The sequence below is a fragment of the Colias eurytheme genome, chromosome 25 (genome assembly GCF_061535395.1).
Source record: "Colias eurytheme isolate Ceu_HAF_F1 chromosome 25, ilColEury1 Martin Lab GWU primary, whole genome shotgun sequence".
NCBI lineage: Eukaryota > Metazoa > Arthropoda > Insecta > Lepidoptera > Pieridae > Colias > Colias eurytheme.
In genome coordinates, this window is record NC_143004.1 from 2,362,426 (window position 1) to 2,380,211 (window position 17,786).

Sequence of the window (17,786 nt, forward strand, 5' to 3'; positions counted from 1 at the left end):
CTGTGGCATAATCGCCCGCCTTCATAGGTCACCGGAGTTCATGCCGCGCCGGCTCCTGCGCAACGCGGGCGAGAGCCATCTCAGTGCCTAAAATGCCTAAACTTTCAGTATAAAGGGCTCTTAAGATAAATTAAGAATGTGTTTTTGATTGTATTCATTTAGAATAATAGTATTAAAGATCAATGTGAGTTAAAACCTATTAACTGACCAATCAAACAATGACAATTCAATATTATAATATTCATTCCCAAAAAAATATTTTTGTTTTATATGGATTCAGACACAATTACAAAATGTAAATATAGCTTAATTCATAAATCAATTGAATATCACTCATATGAATACTAGCTTCCGCCCGCGGCTTCGCCCGCGTGGTGTTTTTTCGCAATAAAAGGTAGCCTATGTTCTTTCTCTTGGTCTAAAGATTGTCTGTGCCAAATTTCATCAAAATCAGTTGAGAGGTTTAAGCGGGAAAGCGTAAAAGACAGACAGACAGACAGAGTTACTTTCGCATTTATAATATTAGAAGGGATTGCGGTAGCCCTCCGTTGTTCGTGCAATGGTGGATGGCGACAGATCCTGGCGTGCGGTGATCGCTTTCTCGGAGAGCGTGATCTCGCAGAAAGAGGAGGCAGAGCGGGTGCGCGAGAGGGATCCTCACGCGGACCCGATCCGGTGCAGACGTCTTATTGGGCGTCGTCGCCGTGTTGCAGCCGCTTTACACGGTCGCAACGTGCCTCCTTGACGAAGGGCGCCGGGCGGTGGAACGGGGAATGTAATCCATCGTCCGGTGCGGTGAGGCGGCTTGAGACGTGTTCCGCTCATGCCGCCAACGGGAGGGAAGAGCAGGCAAACCGCCTTTCCTGTTCTTGGCTTGCGCCTGGCCTGGAGATGGGCTGCCGCCGAGGGGGTCGCGGATTAAGATTTCTAACAAATACCCGCGGCCCCATCATTAAAGCGGCTCGACGGAACACAGTGGGGTTTTAGTCGGTAAGAATCCGACATAACCCACGGCTCCTTCCCCGGGGGCCGTGGGTATCTTTGGAAGATTTCCCCACTATAAAATAAAAAAAAGGGATTGCGGTAGTAGATAGAGTAATTTTATTATAATGATGAAAGCAAATATGCAGTTCTGTTCATTCGATCAATAGGTATATTTATTAAAAACGTCGATATCTTTGCCCTATTTTAAAACTGGATGTTATATTGAGCTTCATAATTAAACCAAAAAAAGAATACGAGATTATATTAATAAATTAGTCGTCACGATATTTTTAAACGAGATTTTTTAGACATTTTTCGCGCACTATTTTTATCGTTTTATCTACTTATCTGATAATTATTAAGGTGAAAATGAACTGATTTAAGAAAGATAACTAATTATCAAGCGTTTAAAATTCAAAATTTATGTATAGTTTACACAATATTTTTTTCCATAATAGGTACTATATTATCTTCTTTATATATAAAAATGAATCGCAAAATGTGTTGGTAAGCGCATAACTCGAGAACGGCTGAACCGATTTCGATAATTCTTTTTTTATTATATTCCTTGAAGTACGAGGATGGTTTTTATGTAGAGAAAACGTAAATATGTACCACGGGCGAAGCCGGGGCGGACCGCTAGTTATATATATATTTAATTTCATATCTTTTGTAAATTAAATACTTACATAATATTAAAAAATTTTGTTCGTTTTTTCACCCGTAATATTATTTCAATGAATGAGTATCTCCCATTGCAATATTTGAAAACTTACTTAATAGTAATTTAACAATGCAGAGAAGCCTGGCTTGTTACTGACAGCGATTTCTACCAGTCAACCCAAATGACGAGGATGGTAAAATATACTTACTTACTTACTTACTTACTATCTGGCGCAGTGACCCCAAAGTGGGTCTTGGCCTCCGACAACAAAAGACGCCACTTATCCCGGCACAGTGCGATGTTTTGCCAGTCTCTTCTGTGCAGTGCCACGAGATCGTTATTCACTTGGTCCGCCCAGCGATACTTAGGACGGCCAACCGGCCGGCGGCCTGAGGGGCGCCCCAAGTAAACCCGCTTAGCAGCCCGATCATCTCCCATCCGCAGAACGTGCCCCAACCATCGTAGCCTATGCGCTTTAATCTCGCCTATGATGTTTGGTGCAGCAAAAAGTTCCTCCAGCTCCTTATTTGATCTGATTCTCCAGCTACCGTCGTTTAAGGGTATCGGGCCCAATATTTTACGGAGTACTTTGCGTTCCGTTACGAGAAGCTTCTTTTCTTCTTTTTGGGTGAGCGTCCAGGTTTCACAGCCGTACATAAGAATCGGCCTTATCACGGTTTTATAGATTCGAAACTTTGTACGTCTGCTCAATAATTTGGACCCAAGTATCTTATGAAGTCCTGCGTTACACCGAAGAGTGTTTTGGACACGAAGTTCGATCTCCTCTTCTCTACTATTAGTGTCTGTTACAGGACATCCAAGATACTTGAATGTAGCTACGCCCTTAAAAATGGTGTCTCCAACAGTTAGGTCTTCCCGCTTTTGTCTCGTGTTTCTATAACGGCGCATGTGCTGGTACTCCGTTTTGGATTCGTTAATACTAAGCCCAATCTTAGCGGCTTCTTCTTTAAGGCATGCTACAGCCTCCGTCACTTGCTGCTTCGTTTCCCCTACCATTGCGAGATCGTCGGCATATCCGATAACCTTGTACTGTCCGTTTAAAGTTACTCCACCATTAAGGTTATGGACTTTTCTAATGACGTGTTCGAGTGCAAGGTTGAAAAGTAGAGGTGACAAAGCGTCTCCTTGCTTCAGACCGCTTATGACAGCAAACTCATTCGTGAATTCAGCTCCAACTCTTACTACTATATTACTTTCTTGAGTAGCCATTTCAACAAGCCTGACCAATTTTGGAGGGATCTGAAAGTTCCTTAGGATATTATATAAAGCAGGTCTATCTACACTGTCATACGCCTTAGCAAAATCTACGAAGACCGTGTGAATGCTCTGTGCGTATTCCCACTTTTTCTCCATCAATTGTTTTAGGAGAAAGATTTGGTCTACTGTGCTACGATTGCGCCTAAAGCCACACTGATAATCACCCAGAATGTTTTCTGCTAGTGGCTGCAATCTCCGTAGCAACACGTAGGACAGAACTTTATACGCCGATGGTAACAACGCTATGCCTCTATAGTTGCAGCATTCCTTTCGGCTTCCCTTTTTGTGGATTGGGCATATGATTCCTGTATTCCATTGTTTTGGTTGTCGTTCCAGATCCCAGATCTTTCCTATGAGTTCAAATAGTTTTATTTGTGTGGTCTTGCCGCCGTATTTCCACAATTCCCCTGGTATTTTGTCAATACCTGGGGCTTTATAATTTTTCAGTTTATAAATGGCTTCCCGTACTTCTTGAAAGGTTGGAGGATTAACTGTTTCTTCATCTTGTATTTCGGCTGGAGCGTCTACTCTTTGCTGAGGAGCTGGGCAATTCAGGAGTCCTTCAAAGTATTGTTGCCACATAGTTTTTAGTGTGGGCATATCAGTTACGAGGTTACCGTTAGAATCTGCTAAGATTTGTGATGTTGGTTTGTATCCTTTTTTGACAGACCTTATCTCCTGGTAAAATTTCTTACATAAACGGATGGTAAAATATAGATATTCAAAATACTAAATATCATAGTTAATGTATTCATATATTTTTATTTTTCATTGCAATAGTAAACACAAATTATAGCATTATATCTTCAAGATTAACATAAGACTACAAGTTTTATTTTTCTCTTAAAGAAAATAAAAGTATTAAAAATAATATAATCTCTTCAACAAGAAAAATATATTAAACACAAGACATTTTTCTTTAATTCATAGAAAAAAGTAAAAAAAAATATTATATTTGAAGCATTTACTGTAAAAACGTCGTCACGTTTTGACAAATGAGCTATCATCCACATTGTAAATCGTTTCCGTATTTATTTTTTGGATGGTTGCCAACATCCAATGTATGCCAGACATTACTATTTTTCACACAGATTTTTCATAATATCTGAAAATAATGTTAAATTTAGGTAATACGAAATTGATATTCCTTAAAGTGCAACGTATAAGATGGTCTTTTCACTACAGCTGGGGTTTATTTATTAATTCGTTTTAGAAATTTATTAGAGGGTACTATTTTTTTCTAAAATATTAATATTAATTTCTGGTTTAACCATATTTATAGCTGGAGTTTCAGCTAATTATGAATTTGATTTAAAAAAAATATTGCTATTAATTGGCTCTTACAATTATTGGAATAAATACGAGGCTGGCCTTGACTCTATGTAGAGATAGAAATCTCTACATAGAGTCAAGCAAGCACGAAATGACAGAGGACCAAATAATATTTCATCTAAATCGTTTCTGTATAAAAGCTACAGAATTATAGGTTAAAAAACGTGCAAACATACAGTTAATAATACATACCTTATTCTCTCGGCGCAGTCGGGTATTAAAACAATTTTGGTGAAATCGTTGCTAGACCCACCCCCCTAGTCAAGTGGCTTCTATTGAACGCTACGCTAACAGAAAGCCACTTGACTAGGGGGGCAGGGAGTAATTCCTTCTTTAGATTATGCATGATGCCTATAATAAGCCAGCAATTATCTTTCTGCATACTAATAATACTACTACTTAATACAACAATTTGTATGAATATTAGTATTATTTGTCGTATAATAATGAAAGATCAAAAATCATCCAAAAAAGTAAACTTACAGATCTGTAATATAAGAAGGATAGTATTAGATTTGTTTCATTTACTAGGACACATATCGTACCAGTTTTTTTTTAAATATCTATATTAAAATTTATTGTCATATAGTGTTAACGCACCTTAAACGAATTGGTGATTGAAATACATATTAGTTTCGAATGTTTAGTGTCAAATGAACCGCCGCGGCCGGGAAGCGCGCTCGTGTTCAAACATTTATCAAAACAATATTATATACGATTTTATCTTACTAATTATGACTCGTCCTAAAATTGTTTGATATTTTTAATTTACATGAGAGTTGATAATAGTGTGTGACAAGATTTTTTGTGAAAAAGCTTGTGTGTTTAAAATTAAATTACGCGTAGTTATACTGTTTATGGTGTTATATTGTGATTTTTAAAGTGAAATAAAATAAATAAGAACACAAAATAATGCGCAGTGATAGAGACACATAAATAAGTGCTGGATTTTAACAAATCGAAATAAAACGGTACATTGAGTGCAAAATTTAATAATGAAGAACATTGTCTAATTAGTGGTCCTTTTTAATTGTCACAAAAAAAGTAATTCAACAATAAATAAACTGTTAAATTTACAAATAAACAATGCAAGTGTGCACTCACCTTTACACATAGGGTTGTCACAAAACACCTAAACATAGGGTTACCACAAAAATGTTTCCACGGACTCAGAGTGTGAGGTGATGTCGTCGTGGACGAAGGAACTGGACGACGCTACCATCCTGGCCACCAGGTCGGGGTGGTGGCATGTGCTGCTGTTCTATCTGCTCTGTGGTCTGGCCGCTATACCCACGTCGTTCTTGGTTTTTTCACAGGTAATCATAATATTTCATCTTGTAATTCTTCTAATCTCATCTCCTTCATTATCATCATCGTCTTCGTCTTTCTTCATCATCTTCTTTGACATCATTATCTTCCAATTCTTCTTTGAAATAGTGATATAGATCATAGTAATATAGTTGTTAGTTCTAACAAAGCTAGCGCTTACTATTAAATATGAAACAAAACAAACAATATTATCATCGAAAACTTAACTTTTTGAACTTGTTATATTAAAATGAAATAGAGTCGGATTTATAAACACCTCTTTTTTGAAGTCGGTGTATAATTGATAAAGAGAGAAGAAGATATGTATAATTGAAGAGAAGATCGGTGTATATAGGTACAGGAATGTTACCATTATGTCTTAAGGCAGTATAATTTTCAGTGTGGATAAATGATAGAGCTATCTATATAATAGTATAGGTCTACCATGACTTGCTCCTTTGGTTTTTCTCATGAGCTACTTGCACAATATTGATAAATAATAAACTAATCATGCGAAATATCAGCTTAATCCGGATTAAGATAGATTAAGATAAGGCTTAAGTGTGAAATGAATTTATTTATCTCTGTACATCTCTTCACTATTTATTAGGTACTTAATTTATTAGGTCGATTCCATACAATATTATGTCTTGCGACAAATATAAGGAAAAATCTCTTTTTTCTATTGTATAATATTTTAAATTAAATTTTATCGATGTTCCAAATGATTCAGTTTTCAGCTTGGTTTCTTCAATTGATTAAAATAGTATTTTACGGATAATTTCAACGGACATTTATTTCAAGATTAGAGTTTCAAAGTCTCATTTATACAGGGTGTCCCACTATTGGTATACTAAACGCGAAGGGACTTGTAGTTTTGCATACACTGATAACGTAAAAAATACTTAAACAAAGCAGCCGGCATATACCGCTTCTCTAATGTGAGCATTTTGTCTATGAAAACATAATCTTTAACGATAGCTCACGTGCGGATGGCAAAGTTGGGCGGGTTGCTTTTTTGGGGTGTACACATAGAGTTTTAAGAATTCATCTATTTGAAAAAAGAATGCGTCTGGAATTTTATAAGTATTTTTTACGTACTCAGCGTATGCAAAACTATAACTTCCTTTGAGCTTAGTATACCAACAGTGGGACACCCTGTATATGCACAATTTACCGCTCAATCATACATAGTATACTGATTAAAAGAATCTCAATATCGAATTAATACATATTTTGTTTATTAATAAACTTCAAGTATTAGTTACACGGTAGAGATACACAACTTATAACTCGAAAACAGTCGACGATTTTAATTATTTCTAATTTGATGGATATGTCTCCACCATGACATGGTCTCCACTCTCCATTTAGAATAATTACATTTAATATATAAAAAAAAACTTGCAAAAAATGTTACCCAGACGGTGCCAGGGCTAGATGCAAGTCGAAAATATCTTACTTACTCTGTCATGCTTTTGTCTTCATAATCGTATCCATTTATACATCACGAATGCTTATAAACTAGATAAAAGAGATACTTTACACTTTATTATAAAGTAAACACGACTATTTGTATTAAAATGAATATTTGCATAACCCTTGTTTATTGTAGGAACGCAATAATATTGTAATTGGTATGTTTGTTATTAGCATTCCAATAATCATATTAGGGCACTCACACATGCGTGTGTATGTTATATTTTAAAACATAGGTAATAATGGAATGTTTGTGTGTGTGTGTCTGCGTCTAATTAATTAATAATGAAGGAGTTATTAAAATCTAAACTTTATGGAGGAAAAATATTATAAGTAAAAAATGCACAAAAAAAAACATGTGCAAAAAAAAATAATTTGGAAAATCCAAAAGTGCACGCCTCATAATTTTTTTTTTAATAAATATTTATTAATTATTATTTTTGTTTATTTAATAACAATTAAACCACATCGAATCAGACCCTGAAAAATGAAAGGGTTCTATTCCTGAGCATACTCAAGCGTAAGAGAAAAAAATAATTTGGAAAATCCAAAAGTGCACGCCTCATAATTTTTTTTAAATAAATATTTATTAATTATTATTTTTGTTTATTTAATAACAATTAAACCACATCGAATCAGACCCTGAAAAATGAAAGGGTTCTATTCCTGAGCATACTCAAGCGTAAGAGAAAAAAATAATTTGGAAAATCCAAAAGTGCACGCCTCATAATTTTTTTTAAATAAATATTTATTAATTATTATTTTTGTTTATTTAATAACAATTAAACCACATCGAATCAGACCCTGAAAAATGAAAGGGTTCTATTCCTGAGCATACTCAAGCGTAAGAGAAAAAAAAAGACTCGATTAGTAAAGTATTTCGGTCGCTATCGTGTTAACAAGAAAAAGGATCCGCACATACAGACACACGGACGTCCAAGACAGAACTTTTTTAAACTGTTTTTTAACTAGTTTAAATAACAAAAATGACATCAAAAATATCATGAACGTTAAAAATAGTGTTTTTTCTTAATATGTGTGTGTATGTATTATCTTACAAGTGCAATGTATGATACATAAAGACATTTTAAGTTTGAAAAATCAGATGTTTTGCGCGAAGTGACAGTAGTACCCACCTCAACGCTTCGCTTATGAGGCGTGCAATAAGCAAATAATACTTTTTGAATGAAAAATCGAACTTTTTGTTTGTTGTATTCGTTTAAACGTGTTTAAACCATCGAGATATATGTACTATACATATATCTCGGTGGTTTAAACCTTTGGGAGTTTATGTTTGTATAAGTTTATGTCAATAAAAAATAAACGCAAAAAAAGAAAATTGAAGAAATTGACTTACTATTTTTTGCTAACTATGCTAATTTGAATTATCCTTATGTGGCACGATGTAGTTACAGTAGATCTTATTCTAATTTACATATTATACACTACTCGAGAAGTAAATATTAACAACTATGTGTAAATCAATTCTATAATAAATTATGTAAACTATTTATAAGTTCTTCCAAATAAACACATTTTGGCATTAACTTGTTAAAATATAAATAATAGGATTTGCTTAATGTCGATAATAATTATTATAAAAAAACATTTATACCGGTAACAAGATATTAAAATGAAGAGATAGTTCTCTACATTTTCAATTCGACCGCAAATAATTTTGTATTAATAAAAATGCACACAAAAATAAGTAATAAGCTTATTTTAATTACATAATTCAAAAATACAATATTAAAATTAATGGATGATATTCTTTGATCCGTTTTAACCAAAGCGAAGCTTATCAATTACAAAAACAACAAGCAAATTATAAACTAGACTACCTACATTATCTAGTCATATATATTTTACACTAGCGGTCCGCCCCGGCTTCGCCCGTGGTACATAATATTTACGTTTTCTCTACATAAGAACCATCCTCGTACTTCAAGGAATATAATAAAAAAAGAATTATCGAAATCGGTTCAGACGTTCTCGAGTTATGCGCTTACCAACACATTTTGCGATTCATTTTTATATATAAGAAGACTAGCGGTCCGCCCCGGCTTCGCCCGTGGTACATATTTACGTTTTCTCTACATAAAAACCATCCTCGTACTTCAAGGAATATAATAAAAAAAGAATTATCGAAATCGGTTCAGCCGTTCCCGAGTTATGCGCTTACCAACACATTTTGCGATTCATTTTTATATATAAGAAGATTACATTATCATGAATCAATAAACAACCGTTAATTAAAATTAAAAAATACCGCATCTTTTTTCTGTCAACAGCGTGTCGACCTCCATTCTACACGATTTTTGTTGTGGTAAAAAAATATGTTGCTCTTCAGGAGAGCTTTTAAATATTAACACAACAATAAATAGCAGTATATTTTTTTTATTTATTACATTCTCTATATTACAATTTTCATATCATTTCCCTGTAAAATGTATTCTTTCTACTCTTACGAAATCTTACTTCCAAGTATGTTACATATTTCGCATTGCAAATTTTCCATTGAGAAATTTCTATTCTAAGATGTTATTAAGTTTAGCAAAATATATATTTTATGGTGATCGCACATCTTCGTTAAACTGAGAATCTACCAATTAATGTCATAGTGATCGTCGAACTAGAACTTCGTAGGATATCTATATATCGACTAGTATTCGATCCTAAAACAATACTAATTCATTTAATTGTTCATCTAAGTGTCCACGTTTGTGTGCACCATAATAAATTGCGCGTAAATAATATTATGTATTACAAGTATGTTTTGACTGCGCGTACAAGTTAACACAGCTAATGCCAAACAAATGTCTCGATTCAGAGTTGTTTGTTTTTCTGAAATCAGTGTATGTATTTAGATTATTGTGTGCTCCGATTATTATAAATGGAGTGTAAATATTATTTATAAGCTATTTTTGTGTTCCTCTTTATTATTCCACGAAACATCTTTTTTTAATACGGATTTTTCTTGAAAAGATATTGTTATTTTCCAAACTTTTTACAAATAATTTAATATATACTTTTGTAATAAAACTAATAACTACTTATTAGTTATTACCATTAGGTTCTATTTCGGATGTTACATTTGCTTACACTAAACCCTTTTTGGTACATCTTACTTACTGTATGCCTTAATGTGTATGCCATTTCCATGAAGTATTTTAATGTTATTTCTTGATTTTCTTACGATAATTATCAAACTTTCAGGTGTTCACAAACGCATCTCCAGAACACTGGTGTGCTGCACCTCCAGAACTAAATATCCTGGATCTCGAAGACCAGCTCTACCGCAACCTGACGGTACCAGGCAAACATGGGGTGTATGAAACTTGTTCAGCGTATAACGTTGATTCGGAGGAGTTCTTTAGCGTTTTACATAGACTTATTGATAGGTATATCCTACTATCCTAGTATTATAAACATGAAAGTTTGAAAAGCCGGCTACTCACGTACCTGCCGCAATATTGGAACGATCTCGGTTGGTCGGAGAAATTTCAGCTGTTCTCTAATTTGCCCCTGTTTGCCTATACACATCACAATTAAGGAGGCAATTTAGGGTACAATTCGAATACTGCCCTTGCGGCAGGTAGGTGAGTAGCCGGTTTTAGAATGTATGAAAGATAATTTTTAAAAGAATAGAAAATATTCAACCACGACAAGGCAGAGTTGGAATCGCGGCAGATCTTCGAATGAAATTCTGTAAATGTAGGCAGTCAATAATAAACAAATTAACACTAACGGAAGCACATTTCTAAACATAATGTAGATCTATGAATGAAGAAATAGAACAAGAAATAATAAAAGTTCATTGTTCATATTTTCATAAACATACATTTAAACTCAGTCATTAATAACGTAATTTTATAGAAGCAATTGCAGTCCCTTACATTTCAATACGCAAAACACATAACCACAACACAGAACCTGTTTTTATAAAGTTGGTCAAGATTACAGATAAATTGTACGTGTTTTAAATGCCTTTTAAATTGATTTAAATACTATTTGTATTGGAAGTTAACGTGTGATGAATTTTGATTTGTGTGTTTGGCTATAGTCCAAGGAAATTTGCGGGTCTTTGCCCTACATTCGTGTCTATTGGTATTATTATCTATTATTACTATTCATACATTAGGTTTAAAACACGTTCCCTTTTACACTGCCTCGTTTGTTAGAGCAGTTCGATCATCAATTTGATGTATTGAGGTTGAAACCAGGGGCCGTATTATAACCTCTTATTTCCAGGCACATTAAAAAAATAAAAGAAAAAAAAAATTCATATTATGAACGCAATAGCCAGCCATGGTTAATTATGGTATTATATGAATTTGCCAGTCAGTTCAATTCAGAGCGTAAACTGTCTGGAAATAAGAGGTCATCATACGGCCCCACCTCAAAAATAATGTTTTTATTCTTAGTCCCCTCAATTTTGGTCTGGCTACGAATTTATTATAATTAAACTACTATAATATGTTGTCCTAATTTGTCCGGATTATCTACTGTAAAGTGACATAGAGCCACCAACCATATTACTTACGGTGGCCTGGAAGAGATCGCTACCTAGCGATAAGGCCACCGTTTGTACTGTGGTTTGTACATATTTTCCTCTTATTTGTACTTTATGTGTCTCTACTTCTTTTGTGTGTGCAATAAATAGTGAAATAAATAAAATAGAGCCTTATCTTGGAAATTTAACTTTCTATTAAATAATTGAAATCATTTCAAATTTTCTTTCGTATTTCAGATCACAACCGCAGCTAAATACGACTTATTATGAAGAAAAGCCTCAAACAATACCGGTAATGATACAAATTTAAACCCTATTTATTAATTTCTAAGCAAGGAATATGGTCATTGTGAAATCCATCATTGCGAATATTCGACAAAATCTGTATTTTGATATAAAACAACGATGTATCGCGATACTCGTAAATATCAAATCTAATATAGACTACAGGCACATGTTGAAAAATTTATGGGTCATTTGAACTACCAGGTGACCTATCTAGAACGATATAAGAGCATAAAATAATAAGATTTAGCACTTGGCTGTCACTTGTAAGCTGTCCACCTGAGTGCAGATGAGAATACGGCATCTGTGTCATACTATTTCAATACTGCTTTTAATCCATTATTCCGCAACGCCGCGGCCGTACAAAAAATCTCTACCTGTACTTTCGAATTCTCATCTGCACTCAGGAGGACAGCTTACAAGTGACAGCATAGTGCTGAATCTTATTATTTTATGCTCTTATATCGTTCTAGATAGGTCACCTGGTGGTTCAAATGACCCATAATTTTTTCAACATGGGCCTGTAGTCTAATAGCTTTTGCTTAATATTTGGATATAGTTAGTAACATAGTGTAATAAATAGTAATTACTATTTCTTTCCAGTTATCGATAATAGAAGAAGCTATATTAACAGTAAGAAGTAAGGAGCCGACGCCATGTCGCCATGGGTGGACTTTCAGCTCAGAATTATACAAAAGGACTTTAGTTACTGAGGTAATATAGATATAGGATTTTTTTTTATTGTGTTGTGCATTATAAATTTAGTTTTCATTATAATTACAAATATAAAACTTAACTGAATAAATCGGTAATAAGCAGGAGGCCATCGTGGCCTTCATCCCGGTTGGAACGGAGTAAACTTACGAAATACAGTTTTAAAATCCGTTCGGTACTTCCACTTCTAAAGAGGATTTTACAAAAATCATAAACACAAACATACTCTCATATGAATAAGAATAGATTAATAAAACTTGAAATAAGTGTACAATTACAATATTTACAGTATCTTCTGGTATGCGATAAAGACTGGGTACCCAGGACGAGCAACTCTTTGTTTTGGGTTGGTTCCATCTTTGGAAACCTATTTTTTGGCTGGATGTCTGACAGGTATGAATTTATATTACTTTGATAATATTGATAACGAGTACTGGATATGTTCTATTTACCTTAAATCTGCCAGATAAAATGACAAAAATAATGTATGAACCTTCAAAAAGTGTTAAATATGATATTTTAACTTCATTTTTTAAACCGTAACAAACGCGCTTTCAGAGATATCTTCATTCATAGTCGCGTTGTTTATAAATAAAAATATATATTTATGCAAATTCTCATATAGCTATGTTTTAAGCTATAAGTAATTCAAGTTTCTTTCACGAATGAGCAATTTTCTACGGTAAGTATCTGAACAATTTCAGATACGGTCGTCGTCCGACAATCCTACTCATGATCTTTCTAGAAGTTCCGATATCTATATCCACATCATTCCCTGGTAATTACTGGATATACAGTGGTCTAAGAATACTTTGTGGGTTGTTCTTCCCAGCGTTGTATCAGCTACCATTTATATTGGCTTTGGAATTGATGCCTCCAGCCAAAAGAACGAATGCAGGTGAGGCGCTAATTTTTAACTTTTAACAAATTTTAAATTTTTGACAAAAATATTACCGCCTTCAAATTGATAGAACTAGATCAAAGTTATATGGGACCACACAGGGGCTATTAAACGAAAAAGAATCAGTATAAACAGTTCACGCAGTAGAAAGTTCAAATCAAACAAACAAGTCGAAAAAAATCACTTGAATTGAGAACCTCTTTTTTGAAGGCGATTGAAAAGAAACAAATGGATGATTTTATTACGTTCCTTCCGTAATTTTTTTTTTTTTTTTTTTTGTGTGTGGTGTCTCAATGTTAGCCAGAAGGGCTTCTACATTTTAACGCGGACGCGGGGGTGAACTGAAGGTTCACCCTGGTAGCGACATGCACAAGGGCGTCCCCCCTTGACGGGGACCACGAACCTCGGCTTGAGCTGTCGCTTGAGTGGAGGAGGCCAGAAGGGCCCTAATCGGACGGGACCTTCCGTAAAATGATTCTTAATATCGTGCTGTGGATTTTTCCTAACAATAATTAGTAAAAGGATAAAGGTCAAGAATAGGCGACTAATTAATATATTTTTAACGTATCTTTAATAGGTAATTAATGTTATGCAATCAAAACGCATCTAAATATTATGTAATATTAGTAATTCTAAAAAGACTCTTAAAGATATATTTTTATATCTCAAATATATATGTATATACTGGTGAACAAATTCTTTCCCTAGAATAAACCATAAAAATTGAATTTAGTTTTAGTAGATACTTATATTTTTTTCAAAGCCACTACTTGTAATTTCGATTTTCTATCAAAATGTTATAATTTATTGTTTCATTTGTCTTTTGTCGTCTTCTGCCTCTAGAAGATAGAATAATTTTTTACATATTCGTCTAGAAAACAGGAACGTACTGCTGCAACGGTTTATTTTGTAAATATAATTCCAGGTATTGTAGTGGGCATGCTCTTTGCAACTGGTATGTGCTTATTGGCTGCTGTGGCATATGTGATCCGAGACTGGTTCCATCTATCTCTGGCTACGAGTCTACCATTCATCTTTTTATATGGGTTAGTTTATTTTCTTTTCAAAATTTATTATATCAATTCATTAGCTTCTTGTAGTTACATATTTACAAAATTCATTATTTATATTGTGAAAGCCTTCTTGTGTGGTTCTTAAAATGTTGAATATTCCGAATTAACTTAGTTGAGAATATGTAGGTCAGAACATATTATATGTATACGTATTCACAATACTTATTAATATAAATAAGTAAGTATTAAGACTTAGGGATATAGATGCAATTGCGTATATCGTTTCTTTATTTAATCCAATAATCCTGGATCAGACACGTCACCATTTATATAATTGATCTTATTATAGCAAGAACTTTCATCAAGCTTATAGTACTTATAGAATAAAGTATTCTTATATGGTTCTTAAAATGTTTAATACTCAGAGTTAACATGAATAAGAACAGGTATTTCTTTATTTAATCCAATAATGCTACATCTAACACGTTAGCAGATCTTGTTATAGCAGAAAACATTCATCATACTGATAGTCTAATTGTATTATTATGAACAATCACATTACTATTTCGAAATTTCTAGATATTTTTGGATACTACCAGAATCTCCAAGATGGTTAGTTGGAAGGGGCAGAATAGCGGATGCAGAAAGAGTATTTATAAATATAGCAAAGAAAAATGGTATTTCTTTGCCTCGCGGTTTTCTTATCACACTTCATGTAAGTTAAAAGCTATTACTTATTAAGTAATAATAAGTTGTATATCATACTTTTTACAAATTACGTTGCAAACTTTTCCTTTGACTTAATATTGAAATAAATTTATTAAATCTGAAACTATAATGTGCACAATTCAGAATATATTTAACTATACTTATAAACTTACAGAAAAAAGTAAAAGACGAAGAAATGCAAGAAGACCATTTATTAATAGTTCCAAATGGTAATACACTAAATAGAGATAGACGAATAAGCAATATGATCACATTTAAACCTGATTTTATCAAAGTAACTGATACAAGTGAAACTAATGAACCTCATATAGTATTGAATGTAAATAATGAAGTAAACGATAAAGAAGACTTAAGTAATGTAAGTGTAAATGAATCTCAAGTATATGAAAATAGAGACACAATTCAAGAACAGACGTTAAAAGCACCTATGAGTGCACTGAGAAGGAAGTCCATACAAATAGTCAATAGAATATTAAGTCAAGAAGACGATGAAGATGTTATAGCAAGTAAAATAATAGATGATCAAAATTCAGAAGGGGATTGTGAAGCGTCACCTATGGATGTTTTCAGATATCCGAATATAAGGAAAAAGTTCTTTATTTTAACCTTCAATTGGGTGTCTTTAGGAATAGCTTATAATAGTTTAAGTTATAACACTCCTAATTTGGGAGTTAATGATTATTTGGCGTTTTTCATTGGTGAGTATGTTTTTAAATATTATGATCATGAACATTGCAAATCCATTTAAAATCAAAACAGATATCACTGGTAATTTTCACTTGAATATCTGAGTAATAAAAATAACAATTAAATAAATACTATCATTATTGCAGCATAGTTTAAAAGAATTTTACTATAAGTGAAATAAATTTGATGTTTTAGTAATAATAGTTGCTTCCTACAATTTTTGTCGATACGATAATTACCTGATACATAATATATAAAAAATATTTGTTTCAGGTGGTGCAGTGGAATTACCATCATATTTTATAGCGTGGCAATGTATAGAACGATATGGACGGCGTTGGGTGTTCTTCAGTTTTATGACCATCGGTGGATTTGCTTGTCTTTGCTGCGCTTTTGTATCCGAAGGTAAAATAATTAACATCTATTAAACTATTGTTTTTATCTACACTGATATTGTAAAGCTGAAGAGTTTGTTTGTCAGTTTGATTACACGCGCTCATCTTAGAAATTACTTGTTACGAGTGGAGTTAGAAATAATTTTTGTGTTACATAGTCCATTTATTATCGAAAGCTATTTTTTTATCATAATTGGCTACAGCCAATAGGAGTGGAGCAACAATGAAAGATGTAAAAGCCTTACGAGCAGAAATAACAGGTCTTAAAAGATCAGAGCTTTCATGATACCAAGTCCAAATTACGAAATATCGATAGGTTCATCAATTTATTAATAACTAGCAGCTGTGCTCCGTGGTTTTACCCGCAGTGCTCTGTTCCCGTTGATCTTAGCGAGATAATATAGCCTATAGCCTTCCTCTATAAATGGGCTATCTAACACCGAAATAATTTTTCAAATCGGACCATTAGTTCCCGAGATTAAACAAAGAAACAAACTCTTCAGCTTTATAATATTAGTATAGATAATTATAATAAACTGATATAATATATTCACTACTTATATTCCAGAATGGCCCTGGATAACAGTGTCCCTCGCGATGCTGGGAAGATTATCAGCGGCTGCGTCTTTCGCAGTATTCTACGTGCAGATCGGGGAGTTACTACCAACAGTGCTAAGAGCACAAGCCATGGGAGCTGCGTCGTTCATCTCTGGGATTGGTCTACTCGCCTGCCCGTATATTGTGTATCTGGTAAGGAATATTTCTTGACAATACGTAAAAGCAAAGCACCAGTCAGACCAATCATGTTGCTATTGTTTATGACCAATTAGGCCGGTATTAATTCATAATATTAATTATTTATTAATTCTTACTTCCACAGGCCGTAATCTTCAGGTCTCTCCCTCTAATCATCATAGGAGTGCTCAGTCTACTAGCCGGCTTGGCTTCCCTCTTCCTGCCTGAGACTCTGAACCGACCGCTCCCTCAAACGTTAGGAGATGGGGAAGTTTTTGGGCGAAACTTCAAGATCTTCAGCTGCGTGCCGCCGAGCGATGATGAATCTTAGATTTTTTAGTTTAGGTAGATTAGATAGTGTGTACTTTTATGTTATATGTATAAGTAAAGAATATATTGATTGTACTAATGTGTGCTATATATTATAGGTAGGTTAATAATTATTGTAAATAAAAGAGTTAGAAAAAGTGGTAAAGAATCAGTAAAAAATAAAGTTTTAAACTTAGTAGGTATTCGATATTAAAGATAATGTTTGTGTCCTGTAAATAATTATATAATTTATAGAATTAATGAATGAATGAATGAATACTTTATTGCACACACCAGTTGAAAGAAATAACATAAAATAAGATACAAACAAATTGCACAATGGGTGACCTTATGGCTACAGAGCCATCTCTTCCAGGTGACCCAACCAAGGAAAACAATAATAAATTACAAATACAAGTAGGCGGTGTAGACTAAAAATGAAGCAATGATAAAATAAGTA

The 17,786-nt window shown here is 33.7% G+C and overlaps 2 protein-coding genes across 2 annotated transcripts in view; both read left to right on the forward strand.

Annotated features, from left to right (window-relative positions):
* LOC149897470 (serine protease inhibitor dipetalogastin) overlaps positions 1 to 17,786 on the forward strand; it is a 211,886-nt gene that overhangs the window by 172,216 nt on the left and 21,884 nt on the right. The window lies entirely within an intron of this gene.
* Positions 5,220 to 17,574, forward strand: LOC149897481 (organic cation transporter 1-like). Its single transcript, XM_090116458.1, has 12 exons — positions 5,220 to 5,574; positions 10,262 to 10,446; positions 12,128 to 12,170; positions 12,447 to 12,557; positions 12,847 to 12,950; positions 13,262 to 13,455; positions 14,384 to 14,504; positions 15,051 to 15,186; positions 15,355 to 15,898; positions 16,161 to 16,292; positions 16,851 to 17,032; positions 17,163 to 17,574. Exons 1-12 carry the CDS (start codon positions 5,443 to 5,445, stop codon positions 17,346 to 17,348), a joined length of 2,070 nt encoding a protein of 689 aa, XP_089972584.1. The 5' UTR covers positions 5,220 to 5,442; the 3' UTR covers positions 17,349 to 17,574.

What these genes read in the sequence shown, in the direction of transcription:
- LOC149897481 (XM_090116458.1), top strand. Translation starts at nt 5,443, where the DNA reads ATGTCGTCGTGGACGAAGGAACTGGACGACGCTACCATCCTGGCCACC. An exon ending in TTACATAGACTTATTGATAG is followed by an intron (nt 10,447 to 12,127) that starts GTATATCCTACT and finishes TGTCCACCTGAG; the next exon opens with TGCAGATGAGAATACGGCAT. An exon ending in AGCCAAAAGAACGAATGCAG is followed by an intron (nt 13,456 to 14,383) that starts GTGAGGCGCTAA and finishes ATATAATTCCAG; the next exon opens with GTATTGTAGTGGGCATGCTC.